Here is a 16,496-nt window from a genome sequence, read left to right as displayed (position 1 = left end):
AGTCTATCATGAATTTCATATTTTCCTCAAGAGTTCTCAAAATGATAAAGTGTCCTTTTTGTTTACAACATGAATTTAATTTCATTTCTTCCACAAAAAGCCTGTTCAGGAGATTGCCATTTATAACTCTAATCATCTGTACTCATTTATATCTTCTTAAAGATTAACTACCCTTTTAAAGCTACTTAATGTATAGAGATATAATGTTGCCAAAGATACACACACAACACATTTATACTGACTAGTATGAGTGTGCACTTCAGTAGTTACTGCTCAACAAATCCTTAAAAATTTGAGAGGGTTTTACAGTTCAGTTGATGCTGGAGTATCGGTTTTGCTGACGTGGAGAACATAAATATCTCTATTCTCTCACAGTTCTTAAATTAGCAGGTCTTCAAAAACCCGAAAATGGGGTCAAAAAAAAGTGCGTCTTCAAGGCATGGTTCTCTCAGCTCCTATGAAATCATGTTTGCAGTTCTATTTGCCACATTGGTGGTGCTGTGTGCTGGACTCATAGCAGTGTCCTGGTTGGCAATCAAGGAATCAGAAGGAGGTAAGTCCCAAACCTGGCTGCTGAAGGTCTTTACAGATGCATCCTGACACTTTAATCTCACTTTTCCTATCAGTGTATTTTATTCACTGCTGTCCTTTCATGAAAAGATATTTTTGTTGCCTTCTGATGCTTTTCTGTCATCCTCTTGATAGAATATTAGATGAAGTTACTTAGTGTATAATTTAGAACAATCCAGAATTCAAGATTGAGATTAAAGTTTGCTTTTTCTTTCTTTTCTTTTTAGTGAATAATGTTTCTCAGTAGCATAAGACAAAATAGATTTCACAGCCTGTAGATTCACTATGTAGAATTAAAATTCTAAACATATTAAAATATCTTAGAAGATACAACTTGATACATATAAAATTAATGAAAATTATTATTTATTTTTATAGAATAATATCTTCCTTCTCTTATTAAGCAAAAAAATCACTAACACAGTTTAAATCAATTTGAATTTAAGTGTAGATTTACAAGGCTTTCAAACTGAATAGAAACTTTGATAAAAGCTCATTATTTAGAACTATCTTAGTGTGTATCAACAGTTTTCAAAAGATTTTAAATGGCATTAACTTAAAAAATAAATCTATGGGTTAGTGATGAATCTAAGAGAAAAAAAGTACTAATTTGCTTAAGTTTACATCATCAGTAAATAGCAAAAAGATTCCAAACTACATGATCAAAGTCTAAAAGTTGTGCTCAAATTTACCACTTATGTACTCAGATTATAAATTAAATTAGAAACATAGCAATAACTGGAGTATTGAGAATATACAATTTCTGAAACATCTTCACCATTTTTAAATGATAAAATATATATGCAAACTAACACTTTCTGAAACCTCAATAGGTAGGAACTTTTGCATTGTAAGTGATATTATTTTCATTAAAAATATTCTAGCTTTTGGGTTAGTTATTTTACTCTAGTAAATAATTGCTTTAATTAGAATGCAATAAAATTAAAGTTTGATAAAATAATTTAAACATAATACCTGGTTTATTTTGATACTTTTACTATATGCAAGGAATATATTTTAAAGAGAAAGAAGAATGGCAATTTTTTTTTACATTTATATAAACAATTATACAGGGTCAATGATATTTTTGAAAGAGTGGCTGCTTTGGTATTATTTAAATGGTGTGAGAATTTATAATCAAGAATTTATAATCATTTAGGACTCTATTAGAATCTTTGGTGCTTAGTAAAGATATAAAGGTTTACTATTTTATAAGCAAAATGGGAAATAATTATTTATAAATGTTATCCCAATTTAAGAGGGAACAACTAAATATAAAAAGGAATTTGAGTTAAATATTGATTAGAACATCAGAGAGCATAACATAGACTTCAGTGATTTTAATTTTTTTTTACTTTTTTGAAAATCAACTTTAAAAAATTATCAAAATTTTACAGAAATATTATGCAAACTTCACCCAGTTTTCCTCATTGTAAGTGGTTTATTTATCTATAATAATTGTTGAAACTAAGAAATTCTATTGATAAAATATTAACTGAACCATACTTATTATTCATATTTCACCAATGTTCTGTTGTTCAGAATCCAGTGTTATTTCCTGCATTGAATTTAGTTAACATATTTCCTTAGACTCCCCAGTCTATGACAATTCATTCTTTGTCTTCTATATTTAAACATGAAATTTAAATGTAATTTTGAGTAAATGAAATAACATAGGTTATATTCAAATAGGTTATATACAAATAATATTCCATTTTACGTGTAGCACTTGAACATACAGGGCTTTTGGTTTCCACAGAGGGTCCTAGAATTTCTTGTCCGACACACATATTAAGAATCAATTGCATATCTGCTAAATTAATGAATATAAATTTTAAAAATTCAAAATGATGTATTAAAAATAAAATATATCATTTATATAATGAAAACTATTTAAACTAAATTCAAATTCATTGTTTAATATATAAGTTTGAATGTTCTTCTGGACTAGAAAGTTTGGCACCCATGACAGATCTTGGGTTGTAGACTCAGCCATTACTATATCCAAATTTCAGATCTATCACTTTTTATGTTTACAACCTTGGGACATTTTTAAATTATTCTAAGCCCTGATTTCCCCATTGTGGAAGGAAAACCAACATCCTCTCATGCTATGTAACCATGAGCATTATGTGTCATTGTTATTTCATTTACTAATGATTTCATTATTGTATGATTCAACTGAAGTTGTTCATTTTAAATATAAATATATCAAAGAAAATATTCTCATAATGTGATTATTGAATTTATCATTTTTTAAATTTTTTTCCTGTTAACATGATATATTTTTATAGCATTTTCAATAACTTCTTCAATAAAGATAGTCACATCTAATGTCAAAATGTCTTACATGCCAAGTTTATAATTACCACAGTGCAAGAAGTAGCTTTAAATCTTTGTTTCAAAGTAACCTATATACTGAAATTTTCACAGTAATCCACATGTAGAAAACAAGCAGTGTCCGTGGATTCTAGGGGTTGAAGAAGTATCTGAAAGCAACTACAAAACTTTTAATGGTCTATTTCTCACCATGTTTTCCTGAATCAGTTCCCATAACTGGTGGAAACTGATTAGTCCCTGTGTCTTTCAATGGGAACCTCAAAAAATAAAAAAAAAAAAAACATAAAAATTAAAAATCAGAAGCTGATAGTGTCTGTTAGAATTCAAAGAAAGAAAATGGAAGAAAGAAGTATATTTTTTTAATCTTTTGATTTAACCAGATGGCCAAAAGGAGAAAAAAAAAAAGAAGGGAAGGAAGGAAGGAAAGTAGGAAAAGGCAATTGATTTTGAAACAGGAAGACTACAAAGAAAAGGCAAGAGCAATGGGACCAACATATCAAGCAAGAATTTTGCTTACTTCTGTGTCTTATGTACATATTCTCTTCTCTTCATAATTCAGTGTTGTTTTTATTATCAATTTATCTAGATGCAGTATTTGGTATGAATCATAAAGTCAGAGGAACATTTAAAATAACATCTGGAGCTACATATAATCCTAATTTGCAAGACAAACTCTCTGTGGATTTCAAAGTTCTTGCTTTTGACCTTCAGCAAATGGTAAGGGACTGTCTCTCTTCAGCTGGTTTAAAATTTTATAACACAACTTCATTAACTTTTTTGCCAAAATATGCATAGATCCCATTTTCTCTTTATGAATAAATAAATAAATAAATGCAGACACTTGAGATTCCTAAATGTGTGAATCTCCCATCAACACGAAGAAAATTTTATAACCTATACTTTATATAAATTCTCAAACAAAAGTTGAAATTCTAAATTTAATGTACTTTTTCAATTTTTTTAGATAGATGAGATCTTTCAATCAAGTAAACTGAAGAACAAATATAAAAACTCAAGAATTTTACAATTTGAGTGAGTATACTCACAAAAGTTTAATTGACATCACTGATCACAAACTGCTGATCTTCTTGAATATATATATGATATGTAAATATGATAAAATCACTATATATAGGGGGAAAAAAAGAAAAGTTTGGAATTTTTAACACTTGGTGTGGATTGAGAAGTAGTCCAGCATAAAATTTCATTTAGTAGCACATAATAATAATTTCTGACAATTAATCAAGTGTTAGCATGTTTCTCTCTCCTGAGAGTAAACTCTTTCAGGGATACATGGAAGGGTGGAGACTGAGTATCTTCACAATCAGATATAGCATTTAATTTGTTATAAACACGTGGAAGAAGGTTGTTCATTATTAATAAAATGCTACTGCATCACAAGTCTTTATTTACATTATAAATCACAAGACAGGGGACTTGTTCACTCTTGTACCCATAGGGCATTAATATTGTCCTCGGAACAAATTAAGTAACCCATAAATGAATGATTTTTAGATTAATATGGTAATGATATGCTTGAAACTAGAACATCCAGAGAAGTGTGTGTATGTGTTTGTGTGTTTGTGTGTGTTTGTGTGTGTGTGTATGAGAGAGAGAGAGAAAGTGAGAGAGAGAGAGAGAGAGAGAGAGAGAGAGAGAGAGAGAGAGAGAGGGCACTAGATCCATATAGAAACACTTAACATGACATCTACCTTTTTAACAACACCCTTTACTCTTGAATCACTGTATCCATAGGGAAGAGTCCCCTGTTTCCTATTCTGATATCCTACAGACTGGACATCATGATGAATCTAGAATTAACTGAGATTATTAAAGGGTCTTTGAATCAGAGTTACAAATCAGCAGCCATGTTAGCAAAGAAAATTGTAATGCTGGTTGGAAAATTATGTTAAGACAGTGTTCCATTTTTAAAAAAATAGAAAATGAAAAAAAAAAAATAACAGATCAAGACCTGATATATGTGTAAAAGAGGAAGAGAAAGCCTTCAAAATAACTCAGAATGAAAAAGTATTACTAGAAAGAGAATGAGTGGTTCAGAGAGACTAGGTAATGTTTCCATTTCAGGATACTAATACTAATGTATGTCTTTCTAAAGTGATCATGTGCTTTTTCTATGGCTAATTTTCATTTAAAACACTCAAAACAGAAAGAAAACAATAAGAGTTAAGCTTACAGAGTTACATATTCAGAAATTTGTCAGATTGGTGTTTTCTAGTATGTGAGTCCTGATGACAACAGTCCCCCTCTGGATAGCTCGTTCTCTGAATTTCTTAAAATGTCTTAGGTCTTTGTGCACTGCCTTTTCTTATTCTCCATCCCTATCTCTAACCTTGATAGAATCAAGCACTTTATAGGAAAATGTATGGTATAATCTATATTCAAATTAGGGTAAGAAATATCTTATGTGATGAACATCATTATCCAAAGTACATGTATGAAGACAAGAATTGGTGTCAACATACATTATATACAACCAGAGATATGAAAAATTATGCTATATATGTGTAATAAGAATTGTAATGCATTCCACTGTCAATTATTTTTTTTTAAAAAATCAATAAAATACATCTTATTTTACAATATACTTTTTTCTTAAATCTTATCTTTTTAGTGGTTAGACATGTTATTCTCTTCTGAATCATCAATGGTACTTGCTGGAATTAGCATATAGGAAAATAATCAGTCAATCAGAGTTGAATGAGTTAAATGAATAATGAAATAATCTTTGCAAGGATACATTATAGAATGTGAAGATGTGATAGTTCATGCAAAAATCTATAAGGGCTTTTTCTAACACTAGGATTGTGTACAATTTAAATTTGGTATGAATTAGTTATGTTTTAGCAATAACTTAGTTGGTGTTTTAGCAAAAGCTATGGGCCAACTGAAGATGAAGTAGGGAGTCTACAGTGACTGTACATTCTATGTTGTTTATAGATATATTAAAATATGAAAAGTTTATGTGTGTGTGTGTGCGTATTTAGGAGAATGCCATAGACAAAGAATTAAACATTAAAGAACTTATTTCCATTATAATGAAAATTATCATTATTTCTTTTTTCTTTTCTCCTAACAATGACAAATTGTTGGCATATTTGTCTCATCTGAAACATTTAAAAATCATCTCTTTAATTGTGGTGCAATGTAAACTTATTTTGAAGTTTCTGTAATCCCCTAAAGCAACAAGTAGAGAGCAGAATCACCACAAAGATGATGGTAAAGAAAGGCATGTAAATAGTGCACCAAACATGAAGTTAAAATCGCTCTGGATAACTGAAGCAAATCTTTGACTTCTTAATATAGGCTTGAATAAATGCTCATTTAGTCACCCATCTGTGTTCTCACTTTTAATATTACAGATAACAGAAGGCTTGCTTGGAACCAGGCAATTAACTAGGTTCTGAGAATCAGATATTAAGAGAGAATATTATTAAGGAGCTCACACAATCACCATCAATGAGACATTTTCTCTTGTGTTGTAATTAAAACTGTTTCTTTTCGCCTTTTCTCCTTCTTTCCTTCTTCTCTTCTTTCTCCTCCCTCCCCCTTCTCCTTTTCCTTCTCCTTCTCTTCCTCTTTCTTTTTGCAATCCAAATGGATTACAAGGTTTTTAATTGACTGTCTACAAAAACTTCTTAAGAGATAGTGATGAATATATAACTATCATTAATAATCAATTAGGCTCTGGGAAATATGTGATAGGACAGGACTTAAATTCCTGTTGTGAGGAATTTAAAATATTGCTGGAGAGAAATGAATCAGAAAAGTACACAGCAAGTTGCAAAAAAATATATAAAGACTTAAAATTATACAGTCTAGCTTTTGTTGGACTGGTATGGCTGAAAAAAGTTTCAAACAGCTTAAGGTAGATCATATCAACCTAACTAATGCTTGTCTCACTGTACTTTCTCTGTAAAATTCTAGCAAATGAATGAAATATTTTAGCACCTGTTATTAAAACATTGAATATTATTTTAGCTGTTAGAGTGTTTTTTAAACCTTGACCTATACATATAAAAATTTTGTAGATTTTTTTCCAATGGCTATATTCCTCTTTCTCCCCTTATTATATACTGAATCCACTTCACTCCATTCTTGCAATTTAAGAACCAGTATATGTCATCTCTCCAGAGATGGTTAATTGGTATCCTACACTGAGGGAGAGACTTGTCTTCTCTGCTCATTTAACACCTCTACAAATATATGAATTACAATCCTCACACTGCAATGTAATTGTGCATTTGCCTGCCTCCTGAGTAGACTATTAGCTCCCTCAGGGCAGAGAATGTATTTTTGGTATCTGCATTTTCCAAACCTAACTAATGCTTGTCTCACTGTACTTTCTCTGTAAAATTCTAGCAAATGAATGAAATATTTTAGCACCTGTTATTAAAACATTGAATATTATTTTAGCTGTTAGAGTGTTTTTTAAACCTTGACCTATACATATAAAAATAGGTATACTGTTTTTTTTTTAGTTTCTTCACTCTGTTAAAATAGTTCTAATTTCAAAAATTCTGAAATGATTCTCTGAAAGCACAAGTGTGTTAATTTATTACAGAGCCCCTTAAAGTGGAGTGGTAAATCTAGAAAGTTTTTTGAAAAATGTAAGAAATAGTATGAGAAGCACAGTTAGAGATTACTAGAGAAAAAAAAAGGGAAGCCATTTCTGGTAGAAAGAAGAAAAAGACGGAGGAGAAGGAGGGTAAGAGGAATAAGAATTAATGTTGTATGTTGAAGACATAATTTAAGACTCGATACAATTGAAAGAGCATGAGGACAGAGACACTTGGAATACGCTGTTTGCATTAGTCCTCACATTGGCAAGAGAATTCTTAGTTCTTATTGATCAAGTAAAGGTAGGAGAGTAAAATCAGAGGCAAAAGAATCATGCTTATAAAAACAGTTACAGAAGAGCAAATGAAGATTATTTAATGGGCAGAAGAAAGGTCAGAATCTTGCCATTCCTATTGGAACAAAGCTAATTCTAATAATTGAAGATGCAATGAAAAAATGTGGAAAGTTTCATCTTTATATATATATATATATATATATATATATATATATATGTTATATTTTATATATATTATATTTTATATAATATATATAAGAATGATTTACATTTTCTCTTTCTTCCTGCCCACCTCTCTCTTTCCTTCTTACCTGTTCATTAATCTACATTGTCTTTATTATTCTTTAACTTATTGCATATTCATGACATCTTAATCTCAGTAACCAACCCTACACCCATCTCCTATTTTCATTTCTACTTACAACACAAAGACTTTTACCATTGTTCCCAGAACTTACTATTCTTTTTTTTTTTGGATGTTCACAACATTACAAAGCTCTTGACAAATCATATTTCATACATTAGAATCAAGTGGGTTATGAACTCCCATTTTTACCCCAAATACAGATTGCAGAATCACATCGGTTACACATCACATTTTTACATACTGCCATATTAGTGACTGTTGTATTCTGCTACCTTTCCTATCCTCTACTATCCCCCCTCCCCTCCCCTCCCATCTTCTCTCTCTACCCCATCTACTGTAATTCATTTCCCTCCATGTTTGTTACCCCATTCCCCTCATAACCTCTTATATATAATTTTGTATAACAATGAGGGTCTCCCTCCATTTCCATGTGATTTCCTTTTTTTTCTCCCTTTCCCTCCCGCCTCATGTCTCTGTTTAATGTTAAACTTTTCTTCCTGCACTTCCTCCCTGTTCTGTTCTTAGTTGCTCTCATTATATCAAAGAAGACATTTGGTATTTGTTTTTTAGGGATTGGCTAGCTTCACTAAGCATAATCTGCTCTAGTGCCATCCATTTCCCTGCAAATTCCGTGATTTTGTCATTTTTTAGTGCTGCGTAATACTCCATGGTGTATAAATGCCACATTTCTTTTATCCATTCATCTATTGAAGGGCATCTGGGTTGATTCCACAGTCTAGCAATTGTGAATTGTGCTGCTATGAACATCGATGTGGCAGTATCCCTGTAGTGTGCTCTTTTAAGGTTTTCAGGAAATAGTCCGAGAAGGGCAATAGCTGGGTCAAATGGTGGTTCCATTCCCAGCTTTCCCAGGAATCTCCAAACTGCTTTCCAAATTGGCCGCACCCGTTTGCAGTCCCACCAGCAGTGTACAAGAGTACCCTTTTCCCCACATCCTCGCCAGCACTCATTGTTGTTTGACTTCGTCATGGCTGCCAATCTTACTGGGGTGAGGTGGTATCTTAGGGTGGTTTTGATTTGCATTTCCTTGACTGCTAGAGATGGTGAGCATTTTTTCATGTACTTGTTGATTGATTGTGTGTCCTCCTCTGTGAAGTGTTTGTTCATGTCCTTGGCCCATTTGTTGATTGGGTTGTTTGTTTTCTTATTGTCTAATTTTTTGAGTTCTTTGTATACTCTGGATATTAGGACTCTATCTGAAGTGTGAGGAGTAAAAATTTGTTCCCATGATGTGGGCTCCCTATTTACCTCTCTTATTGTTTCTCTTGCTGAGAAAAAACTTTTCAGTTTAAGAAAGTCCCATTTGTTGATTCTTGTTATTAACTCTTGTGCTATGGGTGTCCTGTTAAGGAATTTTGAACCCGTCCCCACAATCTGTAGATCGGAGCCAACTTTTTCTTCTATCAGATGGAGAGTCTCTGATTTGATATCTAGCTCCTTTATCCACTTTGAGTTGACTTTTGTGTATGGCGAGAGTAGGGGATTCAGTTTCATTTTGTTGCATATGGATTTCCAGTTTTCCCAACACCATTTGTTGAAGATGCTATCCTTTCTCCATTGCATGTTTTTAGCTCCTTTATCAAATATAAGATAGTTGTAGCTTTGTGGATTAGTCTCTGTGTCCTCTATTCTGTACCATTGGTCCACCCGCCTGTTCTGGTACCAGTACCATGCTGTTTTTATTACTATTGCTCTGTAATATAGTTTGAAATCTGGTATTGCTATACCACCTGATTCACACTTCCTGCTTAGAATTGTTTTTGCTATTGTGGGTCTTTTATTTTTCCATATGAATTTCATGATTGCTTTATCTATTTCTACAAGAAATGCCATTGGGATTTTGATTGGCATTGCATCGAACCTATAGAGAACTTTTGGTAATATCGCCATTTTGATGATGTTAGTTCTGCCTATCCATGAACAAGGTATATTTTTCCATCTTCTAAGATCCTCTTCTATTTCTTTCTTTAGGGTTCTGTAGTTTTCATTGTATAGGTCTTTCACCTCTTTTGTTAGGTTGATTCCCAAGTATTTTATTTTTTTTTTGAGGATATTGTGAATGGAGTGTTTTTCCTCATTTTCATTTCAGAAGTTTTATCGCTGATATACAGAAATGCCTTTGATTTATATGTGTTGATTTTATATCCTGCCACTTTGCTGAATTCATTTATTAGTTCTAGTAGTTTTTTTGTAGACCCTTTTGGGTCTTCTAGGTATAGAATCATGTCATCTGCAAATAGTGATAATTTAAGTTCTTCTTTTCCAATTTTTATGCCTTTAATTTCTTTCGTCAGTCTAATTGCTCTGGCCAGTGTTTCGAGAACTATATTGAATAGAAGTGGTGATAGGGGGCATCCCTGTCTTGTTCCAGATTTTAGAGGGAATGCCTTCAATTTTTCTCCATTCAGAATGATGCTAGCCTGAGGCTTAGCATAGATAGCTTTTACAATGTCGAGGTAAGTTCCTGTTATCCCTAGTTTTTCTAATGTTTTGAACATAAAGGGATGCTGTACTTTGTCAAATGCTTTTTCTGCATCTATTGAGATGATCATATGGTTCTTATCTTTAAGTATATTAATGTGGTGAATAACATTTATTGATTTCCGTATATTGAACCATCCTTGCATCCCAGGGATGAATCCTACTTGATCATGGTGCACAATTTTTTTGATGTGCCTTTGTACTTTGTATCCGATTCGCCAGAATTTTATTGAGGATTTTTGCATCTAGGTTCATTAGAGATATTGGTCTGTAGTTTTCTTTCTTTGAGGTGTCTTTGTCTGGTTTCGGAATCAGGGTGATGTTGGCCTCATAGAATGAATTTGGAAGAGCTCCCTCTTTTTCTATTTCCTGAAATAATTTGAAAAGTATTGGTATTAATTCTTCTTTAAAGGTTTTGTAGAACTCCGCTGTATACCCATCCGGTCCTGGGCTTTTCTTGGTTGGAAGTCTTTTGATTGCTTCTTCTATTTCATCTATTGATATTGGTCTGTTTAAGTTGTGAGTTTCCTCCTGACTCAGTCTGGGCAAATCATATGACTTAAGGAATTTATCGATGTCTTCACTATCTTCTATTTTATTGGAATATAGGTTTTCAAAATAATTTCTAATTGTTTTCTGTATTTCTGAAGCGTCTGTTGTAATATTGCCTTTTTCATCCCGTATGTTAGTAATTTGAGTTCTCTCTCTTCTTCTCTTCATTAGTATGGCTAGGGGTCTGTCGATCTTATTTATTTTTTCAAAGAACCAACTTTTTGTTTTGTTAATTTTTTCAATAGTTTCTTTTGTTTCAATTTCATTGATTTCTGCTCTGATTTTAATTAATTCTTGCCTTCTGCTACATTTGCTATTGTTTTGCTCTTCCTTTTCTAGGGCTTTGAGATGAAGTGTGAGCTCATTTATTTGTTGGTTTTTCCTTTTTTTGAGGAATGACCTCCAGGCGATGAATTTCCCTCTCAAAACCGCTTTCATTGTGTCCCATAGATTCCGATATGTTGTGTCTGTATTTTCATGTATCTCTAAGAATTTTTTGATTTCCCCCTTTATGTCTTCTGTAACCCATTGATCATTCAGTAACGTATTGTTCATTGTCCATGTGATGTAGGATTTTTCCTTCCTTCTTTTATCATTGATTTCCAGTTTCATTCCATTATGATCTGATAAAGTGCATGGTATTATCTCAACCCCTTTATATTTACTGAGGGTTGCCCTATGGCATAATATATGATCTATTTTTGAGAAGGTTCCATGAGCTGCTGAGAAAAAAGTATATCCACTTGATGATGGTTGATATATTCTATATATGTCAGTTAAGTCTAGGTTATTGATTGTGATATTGAGGTCAATAGTTTCTTTATTCAACTTTTGTTTGGAGGATCTGTCCAATGGTGAGAGAGGTGTGTTGAAGTCACCCATGATTATTGTGTTGTGGTCTATTTGATTCTTGAACTTGAGGAGAGTTTGTTTTATGAACGTCGCAGCGCCATTATTTGGTGCATAAATATTGATAATTGTTATGTCTTGTTGGTCAATGGTTCCTTTTAACAGTATATAATGTCCTTCCTTATCCCTTTTGATTAACTTAGTCTTGAAGTCGATTTTATTCGATATGAGAATGGCCACCCCTGCTTGCTTACGAGGAGCGTGAGCGTGGTATATTTTTTCCCAACCTTTTACCTTGAGCCTGTGTATGTTTTTTCCAATCAGATGTGTCTCCTGGAGGCAGCATATTGTTGGATTTGTTTTTTTAATCCATGTTACCAGCCTATGTCGCTTTATTGGAGAGTTTAAGCCATTAACGTTTAGAGTTACTATTGATATATGGTTTGTACTTCCTGCCATGTTTGATTATTTATCTCTTTTTTTTTCCCCTAATTTAGATTGTTTCTCCATGATTAGCTTTCCCCCCGTCCTCTGTCTTTACCGAGGCACTTCCCGCTGATGGTTTTGGTTATCATTTTCCATTTCTTCCTCGTGTAGAGTTTTGTTCAAGACGCCTTGCAATGCTGGTTTTCTGGCTACAAATTCTTTTAGCTTTTGTTTGTCATGAAAGATTTTTATTTCGTTGTCGTATCTGAAGCTTAATTTTGCTGGATACAGAATTCTTGGTTGGCATCCATTGTCTTTCAGTGTTTGAAATACGTTGTTCCAGGATCTTCTTGCTTTCAGCGTCTGTGATGAAAAATCCATTGTCAACCTTATTGGTTTACCCCTAAATGTAATCTGCCTCTTTTCTCTTGTAGCTTTTAATATTATCTCTTTGTTCTGTATATTGGATAGCTTCATAACAATGTGTCTTGGCGTTGGTCTACTGTGATTTTGTGTGCTCGGTGTCCTGTATGCATCTACAATTTGTATATCTGTTTCCTTTTTTATTTCTGGGAAGTTTTCTGTAATTATTTCCTTCAGCACGTTACTCATTCCCTTGGCATGAATCTCTGTGCCTTCCTCTATCCCGATGACTCATAAGTTTGATTTTTTTAAATTATCCCAAATCTCTTGGATGTTTTTCTCGTGATTTTTTACCAGTCTATCTGAGTTGGCTAGACTCTTTTCAAGATGATATATTTTGTCTTCATTATCTGATGTTCTGGCTTCTACTTGCTCCACTCTGTTAGTGATACTCTCGATTGAGTTTTTAATTTGGTTTGTCGTTTCCTTCATTTCTAGAATTATTGTTTGATTTTTTTTATAATCTCTATCTCCTGATAAAGATGCTTAACTTCTTCTTTTATCTGTTTATGTAATTCCTTTTCAATGTGCTCTTTAAGGTTCCTTTCCATCTGTCTAAGGTGTTCCTTGAGTTCTTTATATGGCCATTTTTCTGATGACTCCAGGTCCTCCTGAATATTTAGGCTGTCTTTCATTGTTTGTACTCCTTTTCTTCCTTGCTTTTTTATGCTCATGATACTTCTTGTTCTGTTTGACTGCTGAGTTACTGTTTACTCTTATAAATTTATTTGATGCTTGGGAGGAGAGGTATTAGAAGGGAAGGGAAGAAGTGACTAAATAGAGTGAGTGTAGGCAGGTGGAATTCAAGAGAGGGGGAATAAGAAAATTGAAAAGAAATGAAAAGACAAAAGAAAAGAAAGTGAAAAGAAAGAAAGAAAAAACGAAAAAATAAAAATTTTAAAACAAACAAAAAAAATTATAATGATAATAGAAAAATGGAAATTGGAGTTTAAAAAATAATAATAATAATAGAATAAAAAGAATTAAAAAAATTGAAACCATTAATAAGAAAGTTAAAGAACAACAACAACATCAACTACAAAAAGTGAGAATAAAAAAAAATACTAATAATAATCGTTAAAAAATAGTAATAATAATAAATGCAGTCGTAGAGCTCGATTAACTTCTCTTCCAGTAGGTGGAGCTATGCCCACTGGGCCAGGCTTCTCCTTGTGATAGGTGGGAACCAATCACTGTGCCTCAGCTCTTCTTCCCAGACTGTGCGAGTCTCCAGTCCTGAGTGTCTAGGTCCTTCTCTTGTGGTTCCTCAATCCAGGCCCCACTCACCTGTGACGCTTACCACATTACTGGCTACACGCCGGGTCTGCTGCTCCTGGGAGCCCTGTTTTCACGGATGCCTGGGCACACCCTTTCCGTTTGCCTCCCTCGGACCCTAAGTTTGTAGGGCTTGGGGCTGAAGACCCCCAGTAAATTTGTTTGCCCTTAGGTAGCAACTCCCCTGGTAGCTGGTGCAAGGGACCTCTGTTGTCAGCCCTGGTGGGAGCGATAGCCGTGGTTCTGTTCCGCTAGTCCCACGTCACTCCTGATTCCCTGGGTCTGGCTATGGTGCTCAGTTGGCTTTTACCTCTGTGAGATCAGGTGGGCCGACTAGTTATTTCAGCAGGATCGTTAGTGCTGAGTCACGAGAAGCAGGCGATCCGGGGCTTAAATGCAGCAAATTCGTGCTCAGTGTGTGTTTTCTGAGGGGCCCAAAGTGTACGCCCTAGCTCCACGTCAGCTCAGCATTGCCTAGTGATCCTGAGCAAATAGGCTTTAGATAATTTACAGCTCCCTATGCCCTCGCAGTTGAAGAGGTCAGAGACTTGATCCCTCCGCGTCTGCCGTCATGTTAGACCTCCTCAATGATATTCATGTTACCCTTACAGTTTCCTGGCATAAGCAAGATCTTGGGGTTATACAAACTGCTGCTACTGTTTCCAGTCCAGTTTTCTAGAACTGAAATCCTGCTGCCTTCGCCTCCACCTCTGGTCCGCGCTCTTTGGCGCCGCGGAGGGCCCAAGCGGCTGCCGCCGCGGGGGGCCCAAGCGGCTGCCGCCGCGCCTGACCCCTCGCAGAGGGATGCCGAATGACCCCAGAGCAGGCTATGCCCCAAGGTGCAGCAGGGAACAGGCGACCGAGGCACTTGAGGCCGTGGACCTGCCTTCGGAGAACAGGGTTCGGCACGCAGCCCAGTTCCAGTCTCTAGCTGCGGTAGCTGGACCGTGTAGACAGGGCCATCAAGACAGCATGCAGAAAGCAAATGGCGGCTCCCGCGGAGTGGATTTTCGGCCCCGAAACTACAGCCCCGCCAACAATTCCAATCCACTAACTCTCCCTGTATAGACAATATTCAAAAAAAAAAAAAAAAGGGCGGGGTGTACTGAGCTTTCTTTGCCTCAGGTACTTACAATCCACTGCTGATTGCCCATTCAGCTTCTCTGCCGGGAGCGAAGTGAAAGAGGAAGCAGATGGGCGCAAAGCGCCCGCGGTTTTGAGCAGGAAAGCGTCCGGGAGCCAAGCGTCTCTTTTTCAATCTCTTTGTTTTTTCTGCTGCTTGGCCGGGTGGTCCACTACAGATTAATGGTGAAAGGAGCTCTAACAAGCTGGGTGAAGTCTCTATTAAAGCCGCTGTTCTGAGCACCAGGCTCAGCACTTCAGCTACCCCCTTACGCAGCGGCCATCTTCGACAGAACTTACTATTCTTGATACCATCTTTTATCAGGTTGAATATGGACTTTTTTTATAGATAAGCCAAAACTTTTAAGTACAATTTTTCTCTGAAATAAAAGTGTTCATTATGCCATAACAGATGATGACAAGAAAGCACCAGGCCCTGAGAAGTTCTGCAACAACTAGCAGCAATGCTACATAAATGCTGGAAATATGTGCACAGGACCTAAGAGTCAAGAGCATTTTTATAATCAAAATTTGGGGAAGAAAAGCATAGATTATTTATATTGAATTTTGAACTAATATTGCATGTAGATAAGAGGGACAGGAGAGCATGCAGTAGGAAATGTCTGTGACTAGGAGGAGTGCATGGAGGAGAAGTATTAGTTACTTCTGGATTGGTCAGAGCTAGTAGTCCAGCAAGTTTACACATAGACAAGAGGAGACATGTCTGGGGATGCTGGCTATTAAGGGTTTTAAGGCAAGATTTTAAAGTGCATTCAGATATGTGTTCGTTTCATCCTAGAGCTATTAATTGATTAATTTCCCTTATCAATTTCATCCTCTACCCTCTGTCCTTTATAACTAAATTTAAGACAACTCAGAGTTTTTTCTGATGGGGACTGGTGGTGTATCAAAATCTCAGCATTTTCTTTGACAGTTAGTAAGTAATCTGTTTCTCTACACGGTAAGACCCCTGTATTTGAAACTACACCTTAATTAAGTTGAGAAAATACTTTGCTCTTCTCCTTCACGGCAACATAGGAGGCCACTAGAGTGCCTACACCTTGATAAATATTTTATGATGATTCTCAAATAAGGTACTTTATCAGTGTAGAGATAGTTTCCTCTGGTGGTCACTGAATCAAAAGTAAGTTTTTGAAACATGCAATGCAAAAAAAAATTCATGAAAATGTCTGCATG

General features: G+C 34.8%; 1 protein-coding gene across 2 annotated transcripts in view; it reads left to right on the top strand.

Moving 5' to 3' along the window:
- Positions 1–408: 408 nt before the first annotated feature.
- TMPRSS15 (transmembrane serine protease 15) overlaps positions 409–16,496 on the top strand; it is a gene marked incomplete at both ends in the record, with an annotated part of 140,241 nt that continues 124,153 nt past the window's right edge. For both annotated transcript variants that reach the window (XM_081301347.1, XM_081301346.1), the window contains 3 exons: positions 409–553; positions 3,497–3,627; positions 3,875–3,942. In XM_081301347.1, the coding sequence (XP_081157473.1) occupies positions 409–553; positions 3,497–3,627; positions 3,875–3,942 (344 nt within the window). The remainder of the gene's footprint in view (positions 554–3,496; positions 3,628–3,874; positions 3,943–16,496) is intronic.

Source organism: Spermophilus citellus (genome assembly GCF_964194105.1).
Source record: "Spermophilus citellus genome assembly, chromosome: 7".
Lineage (NCBI taxonomy): Eukaryota > Metazoa > Chordata > Mammalia > Rodentia > Sciuridae > Spermophilus > Spermophilus citellus.
Note: the sequence above shows the minus strand (reverse complement) of the source record. Positions and strands in the feature narration are given on the sequence as shown.